Genomic DNA, 19,356 nt, shown 5'->3' with positions numbered 1-19,356 from the left:
TTTAGTTATAAAACAGGCGTGACAGTCTAAAAACGGGGTAAAACTTTATTTAACTTGGATCACCATAAGGATAATCTACACTGCATTTTAACCGAACACAAGGCATAAAGTTAAAATTGTCAACGACATACATATGAACAAAAATTGCGAAACATTTTTTCACAATAACGCAACACAATAATAAGCACTGCAGTTGAGTTTTCATGATCAAATAACAGTAAAAACGATAAAGTCTTCTGTTTCTTCATGCAGTTTTTTTCCCTTCAGAGTCCCTGTAATTTGCTGAGAACAAGAGGATACACACACATTAATAATGGTATAAAATTACAATCGTCTATGCTGAACAAGGCCGAGAAGAGCAAAACCTACCTGTCTTCTGCAGTTCTGCTGGCTGGATAGTATACCTTAAAGGTAAAGCCACTTCTTGGAAATGAGCCCTGCAGATAGTAAATATAATTTAATCAAATGTTGGGTCAGCTGGAAAGACCAAACGGAAAAGGTTTTCTTTCAGGGGAATCTCTAACTACCCTCACTTGTGTTTAGGCCTTTTCTTACCGGGTTAATGCAGAGACAGTCTGTGCTCGTGATGCTGAAAGGGTCGTATTTATCTGCAAAGACAATGACGTCTGGAACAGGGTAGACCCGTAGGGAGTAGTCATACGCCCAGTATACAGGACTGACATAGAGGGGCAGAGGAGTCAAATGGCCCTGGGACAGGATTGTCTTGACAAACTGGAGCGAATAGAAAAAAATGCACATTTTTCACACAACATGAGCAAAATTGTCCTGTTAGGTGACAAACTGAGGCTGTGATGTAAAAATAATTGCTTTAATGTGAGCAATTTTGCACACGAAAGAGAAGTATGAAGGGTTGCTCTGAGGCTGAAACGAACATGGTTTGGAATGTCAAGATTGTCGTGGGGCAGTCGGACGCAGTTCCTGCACATTTTGTTGACCAGGTCTTCCCTGAAAATGAGGATCTCCTGGCTGCAGTACTGGACCCTGAAAAAAGACAAAGCGCTTTGGTGGTTTTTCAAAGGTCTGGCTACCAGTGAAAGCCTGGTGATTTACCTGCACGGGTTCGTGGTGAACACAGAAAAGGGCACCCTCTGTCTGAACTCCTCTGTGATGTGATTGGCCAGTGGAGGCCTGGGGAGGACAGATTCATCTACAACTGTCCCAAACAAGCGAATCCGGTATCGCGGAGCAGACTTACCTTGGCAGAATGGCGCCCGGACCGGGGTCTTCTGGGCCGGGAACAAAGAGAAAGCGACTGCTGTAGATTTAAGGAAAACGTGTTGAAAATAAAGCAGCGCTAAATATTCCAGCAGCTTCATTGGGACCGACCTGTTGTGGATGTTGGGGTGGGCACATATAACATCAGCAAGGGCTTTTAAGGAATCTATGAAAAGAACAACTGATTTAAAAGGCTGAAAAGCCCTTTATGTACATGAGCTTGTGTTAGACAGAGCTCTAAAAAGTCCAACCTTTGAGTGACTTTATCCGTGCGTTTCCATAAGGAGCGCTGGAGAAGTTGCCAATAAAAATAAAACAGGTGGGAGGCATCGACGAGTAACCTGGAAGAAAAAGCAAAGTGAAACTAAACTCCGGCCAAGTGTCGGAAGTTTTGAGTTGTGATTCCCTAACCGACCCGAGAACATGAGGTTAAGCTTTTCCAGCACTTCTACGTTGTCCAGCCACACATCAGAAAGAATCACAAACATGGCATCCTCGTTTTCCTCCTCCAGCTGCTTGAGCTTGGCCGAGGCCTTCACAGAAGTCGAGGACGGACCCCCGAAAAAGTTCATGCTCCCGTAGTACGCCCTGGAAGAAGAGCGCAGGGTCACAGGGTGCTGCCATACAAGAATAAGGCTAAAAGAAAAATGGAGACACAGCCTTGACTCACTCACCTTGTGGCTGAGGATGGTTCTGTTGGTGGAAACCCAAAGCCATTGACATGGAAAACAGAGTCCTCGTACCAACCTGCAGGACAAAGGCAAACCCACACTAACGTCTGCAGTAGTGCTTTATGGTGTGTGCCTTCTTATACTTTTATTCTTTCCGCATGCAAGGTTGTAGCAGTAGCCGCTGACTCACCCTCTGCAAGCACGAAGCAGGATTCTGTGTACAGGCCATTGTGAAACTGGTGCCAACGCTATTAAGGATTCAAAATATGTCAACAAGAAACAGAATATTGTATGTTTTTCTCCTGAAGGAGCCTCGACAAACATTTGAAGGATATCGCTTTGGACATGTCTAGTTGGACTGTTCCACTTAGGTCCTCCAGGTAAAATTTACCCTTTAAAAAAAAAACAAAGAAATGTTTCAGAAACTAGAAGGAAGTATACACGTGTTATATGTACCGCTCTGTAAAAACAAAATCTATCATTCTTCACCTCTTTGAGCTGTGTGATCATGCCCAGCACAATCACCTCTCCCATCTTAGCTGTGCTACCAAGCAGAGCCTCAATGGTCTTGAGCTGAAATAAATGACATACATACAGGATATGTCAGAGAAAAGGGTTGTTTCCCTTCTGCAACTATAAAAAGACCCGCGCATTAATAATGCGGTCTTTGGATAAAGCCAAACCTGAAATTTGTTTTGGCCCTCGTCAACAGCTGTTCCTATTGCAGGTGGGGTGAAGAGTTCATGTCGATGTATTCTCTGGAAAAAAAAAAAAAAAAGGGTCAGCATTCAAACAGCGGTCATGTGACATTTACAGATCTTTTGTTCTTGAACAAAGCTCACTGACCTGCTGTAGGATGGTGTAACGCTCCCGGAAAAGCTCAGCTTTGTCTTTGGCCCAACCGCACAGGCTGGGAGCAGGATGTGATGTCATACTGAGGCTGGAAGAACGAGCCAACGATGACACAATGATCAGAAGAAAATATGTCAATAAATTTGTCCTGGCAATAAAAGATGAGAATAACAGCCTTTCTACTTACGGTATAAATTTCTTCCGCTCAACACTGTAAATGTATCTGGGCACATCAAAGGCTCCAATGATATTAAAAACATTATCTCTGGAAGAGAGTTTAAGGTTTATTGGCAAAATTATCACACATTTTCTTTTTAGAACATCACCCATTTGCAAATGTTCAAAGTATCGTTCTACTCTTTTGTGCTTAATAATAATACAATTAACACATCTCTTCATCTTAATTACTTATTTGGGGGGGTTGACAATATTCTAAACAGTGATTAAACAAGTTTGGTGAGTACACTCACATATTTTCATCACAAGACTGGCTGCAATCCTGCACGGCACTTTCTGCCACGGACAGCTCGATCATGTTTGACGACACTGTTGGAAAAACACAGTCAGGCCTGGTACCTAAACACACGGTGATGAATAAACATGCTAAATAGGCTGAAAATAAAATATTGGTCATGTACATACATGGCTGCTTTTCCACTGCATCCAGAACCTTTTCCATAACATCCTCCAGGTCAGAGGAACTGACAGACTCCATCACTTCCACTAGATATTTGCTGGCTTCACTATAAAATACATATGCAAGTTACAAACAAGCCTTTTTTTGTTATTCTCCGTTTAAATAACTGTTAAAAGAGACATTTCAAGCTTTTAAAATACTCTATTTCACAAATATTAGTACTGCAAATATTAACGTTCCACAATATGAATGTCTTACTAAATTTTTAAAGGATTTCACAAGTTGATGAAAGTCAGTAGCAAAAGATGAAACTTGTTAACGGGCAATATTTGAGTTGTAGACAGTATAAAAATAGTTTTATGACCTAAAACAGACAGAGCTTGTAGAGAATGTAACATTTAACATAACCAGGTATTTTTTATTAACTTCATTCCAACAACTGGCAACAATGTTACCACAGCACATTTCAAAAAAGTTTAACTATTATTATTCACATACGGTCGCAGCATAAGTCCCCGCATCTTGAAAGCAGTTGACACTTTGTTCTTTATTTTCCGGGCAGCGTCCATGATCGCTCTTGTCTGACTCCAGACTTGGCGCTAAATATCACCTTCCGGTTACGTTTCTCGACTTCCGGTTTGGGATCGAAGGGAAGGAGGCGCTTTTACTTCGTCAGGAGCACAAAACGGAAGATGTATTTTATTTTGAAAAACACTCGGCTCGGTCGAGTTCTTGGCTGTGCTGTCAAAACATGAGAAAAAAAATAAGCGACGTTTGAAATTGCAAAGCAATACGTGAGTATGAGTAAAGCTTGTTTTTTTAAGCGTATGTTCATGACATGTCAACGTTGCTGACATCGCAATTCAACCTGCCTGTTCTGTTTAAAACCTGAATGTATTTACCAGGTAAATACCATATAATTGCATGCAATCTTCGGTCTGTTCAGTCGAACAACAACATGAAATAATAATCCTTAGTCTCCATTTTTCATTGGTAAGAATGCGATTTGGGTGACAGGTGTGACTTTTAAGTTTAAAGACTCGTCTCCGTTTTCTATGAATAGCAGCCAGTCATGGATTCAGGCTTCCAGAGGCACATCTCGGAGCTGGTGGCCCGGGAGAGGAGCGGGCACACGGCTGTGGTGGAGGGCAGCCTACTGTATGTGTGGGGGGGTTACATGGTGAGAAACACCAACAATATTGAGGCTGATCTCTCCCCGATGTTCAAATTCTGCAGCAAATACTACAGCACTTACTAATGTAGCGTGAAAGGTCTCTTTACGCAAATCATATTGTGATGAACAACGTAATCCCATCAAATTCTGTAATTCAGTACAATCTAGACATACTGTGTTTCAAAACACTGTCATAATTATTAATACAATGGCATATAAAATTACTTTCTGTTATTACAAGTTGCATTGGTTTTGTCCACAGTCGGTCGCTGATGACGAGGTTTTTCTACCCAACAACGAAATCTGGGTGTACGACTTAGAAGGTGGTGTCTGGTAAGTATAGTAAATAGATCCTTTTCTCGTTGCTTTGTGAAACAGAGACAGTAAATTAACATCATCCTGACCATCATTGGACCTGGGCAAATGTTTCATTCACTTACCCACATTTTTTTAAAATGTATTTACTTTGAAGGGAGGTTTTTCATATGACAGGGGACGTACCGCCGTCCATGTCTGGGGCCTGCGGCTGCTCGTTGGATGGACACATGTACATATTTGGAGGTTGTGACGACAATGGCCAGACTAATATGGTGAGACTGATAACTGATGCTCTGTTTAATCAATTTAAAAGGTTGCTGTACAGTTGTGGGCACTCTGACTCACTATTGTATTGATAACATGGCGCTGTAGCAACAGACTTGCCTTTTCTTGGTGAGGATGATAAATATGCACCATCGCCACCATCTGGCTCTCAATAGTATCTGATAAATGTCCCATCATCACAGGAAAACTAATATAAACAATGAATGAACACAGTCAAAATTTAGGCTGAATGAGGGTGGCATGAATGAGTGATCAGTGTTTGACTTCAAACAGATCTATTGTGTCAACCTGACAGACGGCAAATACACGTGGAGGAGGATCGGGCAGGGGCTCGGCTCCGCACCGTCACCTCGAGACAAACTCTCCTGCTGGGTTTACAAGAGAAGGTGGTTAAGTTTAGCAACGCTTTCAGATTTTCTTGCACACCAGCATGCCTGATCCTCATACGCCATCCCACAGCCTCGTCTACTTCGGAGGATATGGTCACAAACTGCTGACAGACGTGGACAGCAGGAACAGAAGCTTCATTGTGGATGAAGCATCATGGGTAATCTGTCCCTGGTGCTCCAGCATTTTGCTGTAATTCCCTCCCTTTTAGTTATTTGACTCTCTGTCAGCAGGTTGAAGATGTCTTCTGGGGTTGGAACAATGAGGTTCATGTATTTGACCCAATGAATTCCACTTGGACTGAACCAAAAACAAACGTAAGCCAGTAAAAATTCTATAAAATAGGAACGGTCACTTAAAAGATTCTTTCCTGAAATCATGGGAGGATGTGACAGTGGCAGATTGTGTGTGCAGGGTCGAGCTCCCGCCCCCAGGGCTGCCCACGCCAGCGCCACCCTGGGCCACAGAGGTTACATTTGTGGAGGAAGAGTCATGGTGAGCGTCAGTTATGGACTTCTAAGCATATGAAAGCAGAATTAAATGACAAGAAGTTGAAACTGACTCTTTTTTAACGCAGGAAACCAGGACGAGCGACGTTCACTGCCTGGACCTGGATGCGTGGACGTGGACAGAAATGTACATCATCTTAAACACCCAGTAAATGTTAAACAGGTTTCACTTTGACTCAGTTGTAAATATCTTTTCTAGAACCCCAGCATCCCCCATTCCAGTGGGTAGATCCTGGCATACCCTCACAGCAGTATCAGACACCTCTCTCTTCCTGTTTGGAGGTCTCAGTGTAGACTGCAAGCCAATGAGTAAGAAAACACTGCCACCCTTTTATTTGTTATTGTTTTTAGGTCCTTTTTTCTCATTCTGATTTGATTTGAAGGTGATGGGTGGTTGCTTGATGTTGAGACAAAGCTATGGAGAGAAGTGGAGCATCCTTTTAATAATAAGCCGAGGTAGAAAAGTGGGCGATCTGATGGTTTACATCTTAAAATACTTTAAAAAGACATATTTCATCTATTTATATTTAGTTACATGTTTTCCCTCTGTCAAAGGTTGTGGCACACTGCGTGTCAGGGCAACGACGCTGATGTGATTGTGTTTGGGGGAAGTTGTGACTACATCCTTCTGGTCGACACTGTAAGTTCCTTAATTTACATTATCTCTTAAACTATAGCTAAATATAACAGATGAAATGATGAACTATTCCCTTGTGGCCTTCAAAGGGTGTGCATGTTGCATATTTATGGGGACTCGGCTGACTGTGTTGCTTTTTCAGGGCCACTGCAACGACGCACTTGTTTTCCAGACGCAGCCTTATCCTCTCTTCAGGTAATTAAAAAAGTTTAAAGAGCAGCTTCTGCCTTTTTCAACACACCTCCAGTACGCCGGCTGTATTTAACTTGTTGCATTAGAAATATCTTCTTCAACCAGTTGTGTCTTATATAAATCCTTGTTTCTCACCACAGGATTTGTGAGGATTATATTGCCAAGAATGTGAAGAACTATGAAGCCCTCAGAAATCAGCTTCCACGCCTGCCTTCCAAACTTCTGACAGCGGTGCAGAAAAGGATGTCTTTCTACAGGCCTTCAAAGAAGCAGCGCTAGTCAGAAAAGTCTTAACAGCCATGACAAAACAATGCATTGGCCATATGTCACACGTTGGGGTTTTTTCTTAATACCTGGTATATAATAATGTGTCATCTTGTGGTTTATTGTTTAACAGATTTTATTTTGTATGATGAAAATAATGTTACAAAAGTGTTTCTGCGATGCCTGAGGATTAAATGACACAATGAACACATGCCTGTTGTTTTTGGTTTCATCCAAGGAAATTTTCCTCACAACTTTCTGCCATAAATTTCTGCATATCTAAAAATAGATGTGCTTTTTATTTGCTGTATAAAACAATATTACAAAACATCCGTAAAGCTGTGCCAAAAGCGGTGCAGGCTCTCGCGTCCCTGAAGAGTTCCACATGCCATACGGCCATGCGACCACTGGGTGGCGGTATGGTGTTGAACTCACCGTGAGTCGGACTGGAACCAGTGCAGCCACACATTCCTTTTCCACAAGGGCGGAGACGTGCAGCGACTGCGGTCAGGAAAGAGCCCTTATATAAACACTCCCGCCTCTGCCATCTGAAAAACTAAACTCTACACCCAGCTGCTCTAAAGTGCTGGTGAAAAATGGCACCCTGAGCTGTGCTGTGAGAAATGTGCCTCCTAACAAAGCCATTACAATTCTCTTCTACTTAAATATGGTGGCTCCTATAGCAGAAACCCTGGTTCCCTTGTCATTGTGTGTGTGTTTTTTCCAATTCCTCCTGCGACCCATGAGGTGAGGACAAATGAACAGGACAGCGGGAGGTGCGCTCAGCTGAGTCAACTGAACTCTCTCTCGATGGTGTCCATCAGCTCTTCTTCTGATCCATCATACAGGATTATGGGCATGGGGAGGGGGCAGCTGTGGCAGCCGCCAAAGGTCCTGCAGAGAGATGAGATGCATGTCAACAACATCACCGTGGGAGACATTGTATGGCAGCGTGACTATGGTGTCAGGAGTGGCAAAGGTCAACGAGTGGGATGATTTCAGCTTGTTTTCCAGCCCTAGCCTTCGTTTTTCCCCGTGTCCCCAGCAAGATGACAACAGTTTTGCTTCTATTCAGCTCTCCGTCAGAATGATGAGTCAGTGTTTTGATCCCCTCAAACTGAATTTGTTCTGTCTCTTCGACTGCGCAGAAAATCGACTCAATAATGCATCAGATGTGTCTACTTACGGTTGTTTGTGCGGCCGGGCGACATCTTTCAGCAAAACTTCTGTTGTCAAAAATCCCCGAGAGGAGGACTGATATAATAGAGAGGGTGGGAGGATGAAAAAGACATATTTCAAGCTCAGTAGTATTCCCAGAGCTCGTCTAGACGGAAATGTATTTATTTAAGATTTAAGATGTACTTACTTTTATCTGATGTTTAGGAAAAGTCGTGTTTTTCCTCTTGTTTGCGCCTCTCGGCGCATGCGGCTCCTCTGGCCCGGAGTCCTCCTCGCCTTCGCGCCTGGCGTGACACAGTCCGTAGGTTTTGCTGCTCTTCTTAGCAGGGGTCGTCTTCTCCGAAACCCACCCTCGCCTCTCAGGAACCGCGTCCCTTTCTCCATCGTTGTCTTCCCCAGAGGAGCCGGAATCGTGGCCTTCGCGGTGACGGTCCCGCTGCGCGCACTTGCGCGCGTTGCGTAAAATGGCGTGGATTTTAGGAGGCTGGAGCGGACGCTTGACCGGCTTGCATGAGGCTTTGATAGAGGCCACCTGGCCGACACACGCAGGTGCCACCTTCTTCCCTCGGCTGGTCCCGCTGCCCATGACTGCCCCCTCAAAGTCTAACTGTCCATATCCAAGTTCACCGAGTGCTGCCCGGAGTTGAACATTAACCGCCAGGTTTGAGTTCTGGCAGCGTTGCAGGGCAGTTGTGCAGTTAGTTTCACGGTTGGGAGACAGATCTCTGGCTCAGCAGCGGGCCCAGATGCCGACTTTACAGAAACATTTCCAAGCTTGTAGAAACGATCCACGGGCTGCGCGCACGTCGCTGCGCTGCACCAGCGCAAACTTTCTCTAACTCCACATCAGGATGAGAAGTTTCGGTTACATAACCGCAACTTGGCTCAGGACCACAAGGACAAAACCCCGCCTCCTCAAGGAGACAAGCACGAACCCCCAAGTTTCCAGGATTTGGGCAAAAAATAACTCTTTGTCTAAACATCTCTCGTAAATAAACCCAGAAAAAACACGTCCCGCAGTTAAATATCTAGCCGGTTGTATAACGACTGAGATAATTGACCCTAAAAGGAGAACAGGCAAGGGCTCAGGGCTGGTTTGATTTATCTGCATCACATTAGCAACAATGAGCGGCCATTAACGCGTATGTGCGAGATAAATTTCATTGAAGCAAGTAAGACCAGTCGGCTTCACCCACCTAGTCCGGGGGGGGGGGGGTACCAGTACCAGTACTAGAGAGAGAGAGGTATTGAACTCCCCAGAGATTTCTTTCTAAGCTTTTGTTTGTGCAGTTGCGCGCACAAAGACCATCATCTCTCCACCAGAGCTCAACCGAGGAAGGAGCTTGTTTGCTATCTTTCATTAACTGTCTCATTCTCTCTCGCTCTGAGTGTGCGTGTGTGTGTGTGTGTGCGCGTGTGTGTGTGTGTGTGCGTGTATGCGCGCGTGTCTAAGACAGCTGTGCAACCTGGTCCCTCTGGAGGATGGCCCAGTCACAAACACCTGCTGTTAAAACAACTGTTTTCTAAACTGTGAGAGGGGCCATGAGAGAACTGTTTAAGGATTGTTTAATGTATATTTTACACTTCCTGCCCCTCCAACTACCCCCCCCCCCCCCCCCCCCCCACACACACACACACACACACACAACAATTTGAGCTTTTAAAAAGGTCTAATTTCCATTTTGCCCCATTGTAACCACATTTGTCGTGCTGCACTGGTGCGCTGTCATCTGCAGAGGGGGTCGGACCAGGGGGAGGATCAGCAACCAGACGGAGGCCAGAGCAGCATAACTGTGGTTTCCCAGACTTCCTCCACGTTTAAGAACATTCTCGGTAAAAGTTTCACTCTGGTCAGCAGCAGGTTTTATCCGTTCGATCTCAGTTCTGGCACTTTATTTTCAGCTACTGAATACAAATGTGCTCTGTCTTCTCCCAACAGCAGGAGAGCCCGTGTGATAAATGTTAATAATTGAGACTCGGAGGCGTCTGAGAGCCAAAAAAATAAACTTGTTGTCGCCGAAGACACATTTCTGCCATATGTCTGCTAAAAAGGCCCTGATCTAGGGCGAGAATTTTACAAGCCAGCTGCCCACTGTTAGGCATTCCAGTAAAACCCTCTGGGCCCCTACCCTGCCAGGTACACACACATGCATGTGACAGGGTCAAAAACGAGAACAACCATTCACACACACATACACACACACACACACACACACACACACACACACACACACACACACACACACACAAATACACACACATCTGCATTTTGACATTTTCAAGAACAGAAAGTCCAGATTGAGGCCTAATCCTGTGTGATTGGACAAAACTACTTTTCAGCCATATTTCATCTCTGCTCATGATTCTCTCAGATGATTCTGGATCCAAACAATGAACCTCAAGAGACCTTTAGAGAGGAGGACACCTTCCCCGTCAGGAGCTCCTCCGAGACACAGATCACACGGAGTATTGTATTGTCTGACACAGTGACATAAGGTTGTCAGGGCAACAGTCAGCGCTGCCAAGAGGGGGTTCAGCTGCAGTGAAAGAGCCAGGGGCAGCCCTGTTTGTCTGCAAGCGATCCCTCTTAATCCCTCCATTAGTAAATGTAAATGAAAGCCGCCGCTGCTGCGTTGACGTCACACGGAAGACCTATTGCCCTCTGGAGCAGGTCGGTGGGAAACCGGACATCGTGACACGTTTACAGTCTTTCGAGTTACAGTCCAACACGTGAGACTCCAACTGCAACCATTGTGTTGGCCTCATGAAACATGCTCGAAAGGCTGCGTCCAGCAGGTGGCGCTATCCTTCAAGGAAAACAGAGATGCCTGGCAGAAGAAAGGAAGGGTAAAAAAAGAAAAGCACGTCATACATTTCTTTTGAACAAAACTGTAAATCACGGGTTTAATGTGGGGGAGGAGGTTTGAGAAACGTGGAGGATAAAAAACCAAAACATCTTCCTCTAGGAAAGTTCTGTTATGTCCCAATGAAGCCCGTTATGGGCAGCAGGGGACGATTCAAACAGCGTTCCGACTCCACTGATTATGCGTCCAAAATTGTAATCACCCCAACAGCAGATATGATCTACAGCTTTTAAAAAGCAGAGGTGAAGCACTTCTCTACTGAACTGTACTGTTTTAATTGGTTTAATATTTTTTTAACTGTACCATTATACAAATGGAAAATGAATAACATCATAACAACACAAGACAAATGACTCTTCTATTCTGTGAACTATTACTGAATTCAATGTGCAACAACATCTAAATGGCTGCCAAAGTTTCATTGTATTCATGTGCCTAATTATATCTGTTTGTTCATGATGTTTGTTAGCATAGCAGAAAATTAAAACTTGTCTGTACCTGCACAGGAAAACCAAAACACAAAAGAGAGGCGTCCATGAATAAGGTGTCCTGAGAATCAAAAGACAGTGTGGAGTTTCCTTGAAGTCATCCAGAAGATGAACGTCAGCAGAGGCAGAGAGGAGGACGCTAATGAGGAAGAAGAGCAGATATAGTGGAAGATCAAGGACCGGCATGGGATGTATCATGGAGATTAAGCAGCGCCTTGAGAAGAAGGCACATCCAGCTTTGATCTTGGCAGCACGGGGGCAGCAGAAACTCTCCGAGCAAAGCAAATCTGTGCTGAACTCAGATTAGAAGTCCCCAAAGTTAGAGATCCCATCAAACTCAGCCTGGCAACTTTCTGACAGGAAGCTAGTGGCTTAGCAACCTGACGCGGTGGTAGATGCACAAACCAGGGGCGGCCGAGGAGCCGCGTCAACCAAACAGCACAGCGGTGGGATCACAAGTTAAAAATAGCCCAATAACAAAATGTACTCTTAATATTTACTCTGTTTTATCTCTATTTGGGCCTTCAGCTAAAAAGGCTGGTACAGGTTAATTTCAAAATAAAAGCCTGAAATTCATTTCCCTTTGTTCTTTGTCATCAGGTGCAGCCCGGTCCCGATAATAAAGCCGAGCCAAGCGCTGTCGAGGGTGTGGTGGTCAGCACCGCGGTGACCCACTTTCCTGTCAAAAGGCCATGTAATCAACAGAAAACAATTACTGCCTCCCTCCAGCTCTCCAAGCACTCGATACGAGCATCTGCTCACTTCCTAATTACCTACTAGGTGGGAAGCTTCATTTGGAGGAGAACTCACGGCAATCAATCCTTACGTTATACCTGACTTGTTTGGATGCGTTGGGCCCCTTTCTGTTTGATTAACTTCTCCCTTCATTCCATGCTTTTAATTTATAGACAAACACACACACACACACACACACACACACCAGTTTGTTCAGTTTTTCCCCTCAACACATCACTTTGAACAGTGCAATATCTTAATAATATGGCAAAAATGGAAACGGTTCTCACAGTGACTTTCACTTTCCCTTCATCCCCAAATGGTTCAGCAACTTCTCACCCCAGCTCCTCCAGACGGCTCCGTCGGCAGCTCAGACATCACACATTAGATCCTGACGCTTTTCTCACCCCCCCACCCCCCCCGTGTCATCAAATGGTCATGCACAGCTCGCCATCCTGATGAATGTCCAGATTAATGTCTGCATAACTAATGACTGCGCCTGCAAACAGGCAAATACGATTATGCTAAACCACATTTGTACCATGCTAACACGCATGTTCATTAGCATTTTAAGCTCATCATAAGCGCTAAAGAAGCAATCAACAATCTGGGTGATCGGTGAGTCACCAGTGGATCGCTATTGAGCCATTCTTCTAAATTCCCGTAAAGATTTATTTTATCCAGTCATGCAAAACGTGCGCGCAAAGAGACTTTGAGAGTGTGGAACAAACAGATGCAGGGATGCTCCCCCCCCCATCCTTCGCTCCATCAGAACAACACAGAGAATTTTAAATGGATCCATCCATCCAAGAGGCGTTTTTGAGGAGCCGGGAGCAGCAACAACAACAGTGTGATGCCGTTTGTGTGCTGACAGGCCGAGAATGTCGAGGAGCTTTCCTATCTGTGCTAAAAATCCTGCTGCCCCATAGAATCGATCTGGGTTACACAGACGTGATATAACCGGTGAATTTGGAGGCATTCTGGGCCACGCTTGACTGCATCAGATATTCTTTCAAGTAATAAATAGAGGTCTAGAAGGAGCCTGGATGTGCTGCTTGACTGATACAGCGGTCAGGTACAGGAAAACAAGACGTTCTAGGTGGACGCGCCTCTGCTGTCTGGGTGGTTGGCTGGTCTCCTTATGAGCTCAAAATATGGTTAATTACATATGGAGTTCATGTTCCATAGGAGAATAGGAGAGGAGCCTCTTTCTATGATATTCCAGAGGCAGAGAGGTCAAAAATAGTGTGTGTGTGTGTGTGTGTGTGTACTCACTCTACTATCAAAGTGAGGTCATGTATGCAAGTGGGACTATATATATATATATATATATATATATAAGTGTGTGTGTGTACTCACTCTACTATCAAAGTGAGGTCATGTATGCAAGTGGGACCATATATATACGTGTGTGTGTGTATGTATATATATATGTGTGTGTGTGTGTGTGTGTGTGTGTTTACAGTATATATGCTTAGTACTGTTTTATGCATGATGATATCACTCACTCACTCATTTTCTACTGCTTGTTCCTCCACTGAGGGTCGCGGGGGGGCTGGAGCCTATCCCAGCTCAATGGGCGGAGGCAGGGTACACCCTGGATTGGTCGCCAGTCAATCGCAGGGCTAACACATACAGACACACAACCATTCTCTCTCACACTCACACCTACGGGCAATTTAGAGTTTCCAATTAGCCTAATCCCCAATCATGCATGTCTTTGGACTGTGGGAGGAAGCCGGAGTACCCGGAGAGAACCCACGCAGGCACAGGGAGAACATGCAAACTCCACACAGAAAGTCCCCAATCAATCCCAACCGGGGATCGAACCCGGGGCCTTCTTGCTGTGAGGCAACAGTGCTAACCAACACACCGTGCCGCCCTGCATGATGATATGTTATAAATAATATTTTTCAAGGAGATTCAACATAATTAACTGATCACCATCCTTTGCCTTAGTTCTTGTGACATCACATTTATTTTATACAGTATTTCTTGATCATAAACGGGGAACGTTTGCTTTCTATTCTGGTAAATGTCCGCTCCGCTCAGTCTTGTGACAGCTAAAGTTCACTTGCAAACAGCAGATGTTGGCACGCCACCATCCTGTTCCGACAACGCCGGTTGCCTTCTGACCAATCAGACGGAATCTACCCAAACGTGATTACGGCTCCATTATTGGTTCAACGCTCCCTCTAATCAACACATGGTGAAATAACTGGAAATCCTCGCCGAGGTTCCATGCACAACTTTAACCCTTTGCACACAACCACAGAGATGGAACTACGGAACCTCAAGGGCTCATGGGGGAATAACGTGCCCAGTTCTTGACAAATGACACCCAGTAAGCAAGTCTGCCATATCTGACCTGAAGATTTATGTCTGCGATGGCTTCCAACCCACTTGGATCTGTCAGCGGGACATTTTTTTATTTATTCAATTATTGCTTTGGTGAAAATGGATGCCCTCCCTCCACCACTCAAAAGAGGCAGATTTTAACCAGCTCTGCACATAATAAGACAGCAGCAAACGCGCTGACAGATGGCGGCGGCGCTGATCAAAGGCTTCACGTGGGGCTTCCGGGGCGAGAGGAGGGGAACCAGAGTTCAACACGTCTTCCTTCAATCACCGTTTTCCTTATCAGACTTATCAGACAGACCAAATCAGCCTGTAATGGCGCCGTGGACCAGGACACCATACAGCAGAGGCTGCGGGGAGATTTTATTTTGTTTTGGCCAGATCCTGAATGAAAGAGTGAATGTGGGCTGTTCAGTATGATCCTCCGGAGCCGACGGGCTTCCTCTGGCTGTTGTTATCAGAGCTCGGCGGTCCGGGCTGAATAATTCAGCGCTCGCAGCAGCACCTCTCCCTCTCTGCACCGACCTAGTTTACATCAGGAGTTTACAGGTTCTCGCCATCCTGCAGCCTCAACTATCCAGACGGGCTCGCAACGAGATAAGCTTCCCATGGGGTCGGAAATAAAGGTAGAATAAAAAGGAAGGAAATGTTTTCACCTGATAAGTTTGTATTAGGACTGAATGGGTGATAATGCCTGATAAAACTCCCCTGAACGGCCCTGGCAGCATCTCCTTCTGTCTATTTGCTGCTCGGTGCATCACGACCAGAATAAACAAGGAGGATCCAGAAGATCCAAAGATATTCTCCTATTGTTCTCTACGAAAGCCATCCTGGAATCTTGGATGAAAACGGCCAAATCAAAATCTCTTGCAGGGATGCCGGCTGGTTTTAAACAGAAGATGAGGTCAGACAGAAGGGCCGAGTCATGGAAGCGCTTCTTCTGAGCGGGAGTGGGGGGGCAAATATCTCAGAGGTCGTGGAGCAGTTTAGTCCAGGTGAATTATGGGTATTTTCATTGGAAAGGACGGCAAATCTGAACTGCAACAAAAAGGCAGCCGCACGTTTATGTCTGATTTTGTGGCGGCCTCAGTCTCTCTAACATAGATTATGAGCAGCATTTACAACAACCAAGACATTCAGAGCTACTTTCAATCAACGTTCCACCTGTTGACCTGTTACCTTGCCAACCCGCTCGAGGATGCTCACGGTTCCCCTTCGACCCTCGATCCCGAATTAGCCTCAATCCCGGAGCGAGAGAGGCGGCGGTACCAAACGGTCAGTGACGGCGAGGCGTTCAGAGGGAAAACCAGAGTGACTGTGCCGACAACAAGGGATGGAACAACAGATGGCAAACACAGGAGTTAAGAGTTAATGAAATTCCCTCTTTTGAGAGAGCGAGAGAGAGAGGGAGAGAGAGGGAGAGAGAGAGAGAGAGAGAGAGAGAGAGAGAGAGAGAGGGAGAGAGATGAAGCCCACCAAAGAAAAATTGAATTGAACAGCCTCGGGTTCACAGCAGCCAAGGTTAAGGGAATTCACCAAAGCAGCGGTGTTTTCATAGGAAATCAATAGTGTGCTTCTCATTAATGTCCTTATGCTGCTTTTGTAGGAGAGCCGTCTGATTCCTCAACATGCAGAAAAGAAGAATCAAATCTCTGTCCGCCGTCTGAGAAGGCTCTCGATGCTCAGGAGAGGACCAATTTATTCTTGGCCTGAAAGCTCTGACGACAAGAGAAACCTGCGATCGGATACTTGGGATAATTCATCATTTTCCACTTTGAGTGTTTTCACACTTTTCAGACGTTTCGGCCACTTCACCACTCTCACTGCTCGTGTGTGCAGATGTTCCCACTGACCTCTGGCCGACCTCTAAGCATTAATCACACCTCGGAGTCCACCGTGGACATGCTTGCCTTGGGTCAATATTCAGATGCTCACGTGGAGCCGCTGATCCATCGTGGAAGGAAAAAAAAAAAACCAACCCTGGAAGGTTTTAGAATTGCCTGCAAGAACAGGAAAAACAGGCGAAAGCGTCCCGTCTGACAGAAGATACGGGAGATTTTTAAAACCTCCGCCTGTTTTTAATAACAAACTGTTCTCCCAAAAAGTTTGTGCTGCTGTTTTTGCCTGTTTTATTAATGGGTCAACCTTCTCCAGTCAGGAGGGAGAGCCAGAGGACGAGTCATTGGTAAAAACAAAGCTCTTAAAAATATTGAAAAATATCTTATAAATACAAAACCCCAACAGGTTTGTCTTTGTCCAGGTTTTTATCTTTGATGACGGTACGTCCTTTTGAACTCCTGGACAGATACAGAATACCTGTTTGCTGCCTGGGGGTCATGGGTCAAGTTTGGTCAAACTAGCATACTTAGTGGTTGAATCCCTCCCCAGTTCTTCCTGGTGGCGTGAAGAGACCTGGACCATTGGTCCAAAGGGAAGGAGGTCCTCAGGGGAGTTCCAGACTGCTAGTTCCTGCAACCACCTGATCCTGCTTCTACACCTGGAGCTCATGCTGCTCATGCTAACTGGATTTGAAAGAAAATTAACCCTCCTTACGCCTGAATCTGCCCCCCCACACACACACATCCACACGATGGTGTTGCCTGATCTGCTCCGTCAATGACCTCACTTTGTCAGTAAGTGCAGTCAGGCAGGACAATGAAGCCAACGAGCCCCCGGCCACTAAAGGCCACCCCTGCTTAGCTCCTGATCCGCGCTGCCGGAGCTGACATCAGAGGTGTTATTACCATATAAATGAGATAAGGTTTTAGTAATTGCCGGCTGAAATTAAAGCCAAACTGTCGTCTGTGTCGGAGACAGTTTTTTCCCTGCACGTGGAGGGGGGAAAAAAAAGGGGACGTCTTACAGGAGATTGACTGGGAATTCTGGAATTAATGCATTTCTAATTCGCTCACAAAGGAGAGTAGCATTAGCTTAGTTCTATCTTATATCTCTGCCCAAGCACACTGTGATACAGAGACGGGAAGAAGGTCTATTAAAAGTAGCTTGGCGGTGTATTTACTTAATTATAAGCCCGTTTTTGAATACCCATGAATTGATTTAATAGCCTTGTCACCGGAACACAGTGGAACATGCTTAGAAGAGCAAATGGAGACAAGCCTTATTTAGAATTCCTTTAATCCCCTTAAAGCTGTCTGATTGTAAAGAGCAGGAAAACACCACCCTCACAGCGAATTAGCAGTCAGAAAATTGCATCTTGATAAGCGCCGCTAATTACGTCTGCGGTGAGGTGTGTGTCACGCGATGATATTTATGATATTATGCCACGCCGCTGTGGCACTGAGGAAGGGGCACTGGCATTTATTAGTTGACGGAATAGCCCACCTGGGATGAGAACAGCCGTGACATTTCAGCGGCGGAGCAGGGCAATTACCCCGCATGTCAGCGCCGATGCAGCCGAGCCGGCCTGCTGTTGCAGTTGGTCTCGGCTAGGATTTGATTTCTACGGAGGTTTCACCAGTCGGAAATAAAAGGAATCTTCTGTTATGTGAATGGCGACAACATTAACGCCACTGATGTCTGGTCTTTCTTTTAAAGGTGTTTCTGGACACCCAAGTCTTAAGGTTGCATCCCCAGTCGTTGGAGCTCGGCGTCCTCTCTTTGCTGTCAGGGTTCCGTCCCCCGCCCAGCAGGAGCTGGATAGGAGCCCCGGTGTGAATTATCACCCACCATGCTTGATATTTACCAATTTATTTATTTTTTTCTCCCTCTTTCTGACTCACATGGCTGTTCCTCAGACGAGACCTGGCAGCTCACCAGACGTCTCTGTTTTCCTCTTGGTTTCACATATCTGTCCCACGTGATTGATGATCTATATGTATTATCCTGTTCATATACGTGATTCGTTGTTAAAACAACATACAGTGTGCTAAATTTGTTGCTAATTCAACCAATTTCTTAATAAAATTAATTTACTCCTATTTAATGTTCTGGTTTTATGCGGCGCCTCCTTGAGAAGCATAAAAAACGCCTTCGCCCGCCTCTGCGGAGTTTTTAATCCATCTGATTAATGGAAGTTCCTGCGACGTACGTTGACCTTGTTTTCCGTCTGTTGCTCTCGCGGGGCGATTGAATGATACCCGGAGAATGACGGGAAATTATCTGACGATAAAGAGGGAGCCGCGAACTATTGATCCTCAAAAATCTGACGCCACAAAGGGCAGGAGAACATTTGCCAAACGTCCGGGGATGATTGATGACTCCCTGCAACTATATTTGGCCCTCATTCATAACAAACATTTTTCCGAAAAATCAACCGGAAGGCGCGTCCGGCTTGGGAGCGTTCCGCCGCCGTTGACACGTGCTCTACATAATACATGAGCACCGGATCAAACAAACGACCCCGGCTCTGTTGTGACCTTTCACTAACATGAAGTCACAAATAAAACCCTCCACTAATCACGGCAGCGTGTTTCAATTACCCCCCGATCTCCTCTTCCCAGAACGCCGGTGCCTGAAGGTCATGGCAGCCTTTCAGTACTGCATCCTGTCCAGGATGCTCTGCAGTTGACCTTTCGCTGTCACTTGGCGGGATGCGACAGATCCGTATGCA

The 19,356-nt window shown here is 45.4% G+C and overlaps 2 protein-coding genes across 5 annotated transcripts; one reads left to right on the top strand and one right to left on the bottom strand.

The window, feature by feature from the left end:
- Window positions 1–31: 31 nt before the first annotated feature.
- pole2 (polymerase (DNA directed), epsilon 2) lies at window positions 32–4,044 on the bottom strand. 2 transcript variants are annotated; one of them, XM_003962507.3, is made up of 19 exons: window positions 3,895–4,044; window positions 3,402–3,502; window positions 3,230–3,305; window positions 2,947–3,024; window positions 2,754–2,847; window positions 2,591–2,665; window positions 2,397–2,480; window positions 2,243–2,299; window positions 2,098–2,146; window positions 1,911–1,983; window positions 1,652–1,824; window positions 1,488–1,577; window positions 1,348–1,402; window positions 1,217–1,276; window positions 1,072–1,149; window positions 894–1,002; window positions 556–732; window positions 370–437; window positions 32–282 (listed from the first exon to the last, which is right to left on the bottom strand). In XM_003962507.3, exons 1-19 carry the CDS (start codon window positions 3,963–3,965, stop codon window positions 264–266), a joined length of 1,587 nt encoding a protein of 528 aa, XP_003962556.2. In that variant the 5' UTR covers window positions 3,966–4,044; the 3' UTR covers window positions 32–263. The 2 variants fall into 2 exon arrangements, with proteins under 2 accessions (XP_003962556.2, XP_011616760.2); XM_011618458.2 differs by having other exon boundaries at window positions 1,217–1,273.
- Window positions 4,045–4,066: 22 nt separating this feature from the next.
- LOC101074773 (kelch domain-containing protein 1) lies at window positions 4,067–7,371 on the top strand. Of its 3 annotated transcripts, none has more exons than XM_011618467.2 (14): window positions 4,067–4,190; window positions 4,460–4,576; window positions 4,833–4,903; window positions 5,043–5,160; window positions 5,447–5,559; window positions 5,633–5,720; window positions 5,794–5,877; window positions 5,975–6,055; window positions 6,138–6,196; window positions 6,269–6,378; window positions 6,453–6,525; window positions 6,625–6,709; window positions 6,849–6,901; window positions 7,039–7,371. In XM_011618467.2, exons 2-14 carry the CDS (start codon window positions 4,469–4,471, stop codon window positions 7,175–7,177), a joined length of 1,182 nt encoding a protein of 393 aa, XP_011616769.1. In that variant the 5' UTR covers window positions 4,067–4,190; window positions 4,460–4,468; the 3' UTR covers window positions 7,178–7,371. The 3 variants fall into 3 exon arrangements, with proteins under 3 accessions (XP_011616769.1, XP_029686644.1, XP_029686647.1); XM_029830784.1 differs by having other exon boundaries at window positions 5,791–5,877; XM_029830787.1 differs by having other exon boundaries at window positions 4,070–4,190; window positions 4,463–4,576; window positions 5,791–5,877.
- The last annotated feature ends 11,985 nt before the right edge of the window (window positions 7,372–19,356 follow it).

Source organism: Takifugu rubripes, chromosome 2 (genome assembly GCF_901000725.2).
Source record: "Takifugu rubripes chromosome 2, fTakRub1.2, whole genome shotgun sequence".
Classification (NCBI taxonomy): domain Eukaryota; kingdom Metazoa; phylum Chordata; class Actinopteri; order Tetraodontiformes; family Tetraodontidae; genus Takifugu; species Takifugu rubripes.
Note: the sequence above shows the minus strand (reverse complement) of the source record. Positions and strands in the feature narration are given on the sequence as shown.

Coding starts and splice junctions, on each gene's coding strand:
- pole2 (XM_003962507.3), bottom strand. CDS start 3,965: ATGGACGCTGCCCGGAAAATAAAGAACAAAGTGTCAACTGCTTTCAAG. Junction 2,300..2,396: donor TGATCACACAGCTCAAAGAG/GTGAAGAATGAT, acceptor TTTTTTTTAAAG/GGTAAATTTTACCTGGAGGA. Junction 1,403..1,487: donor ACGGATAAAGTCACTCAAAG/GTTGGACTTTTT, acceptor TTCTTTTCATAG/ATTCCTTAAAAGCCCTTGCT.
- LOC101074773 (XM_029830784.1), top strand. CDS start 4,469: ATGGATTCAGGCTTCCAGAGGCACATCTCGGAGCTGGTGGCCCGGGAG. Junction 4,904..5,042: donor GACTTAGAAGGTGGTGTCTG/GTAAGTATAGTA, acceptor TTTACTTTGAAG/GGAGGTTTTTCATATGACAG. Junction 6,526..6,624: donor CCTTTTAATAATAAGCCGAG/GTAGAAAAGTGG, acceptor CCTCTGTCAAAG/GTTGTGGCACACTGCGTGTC.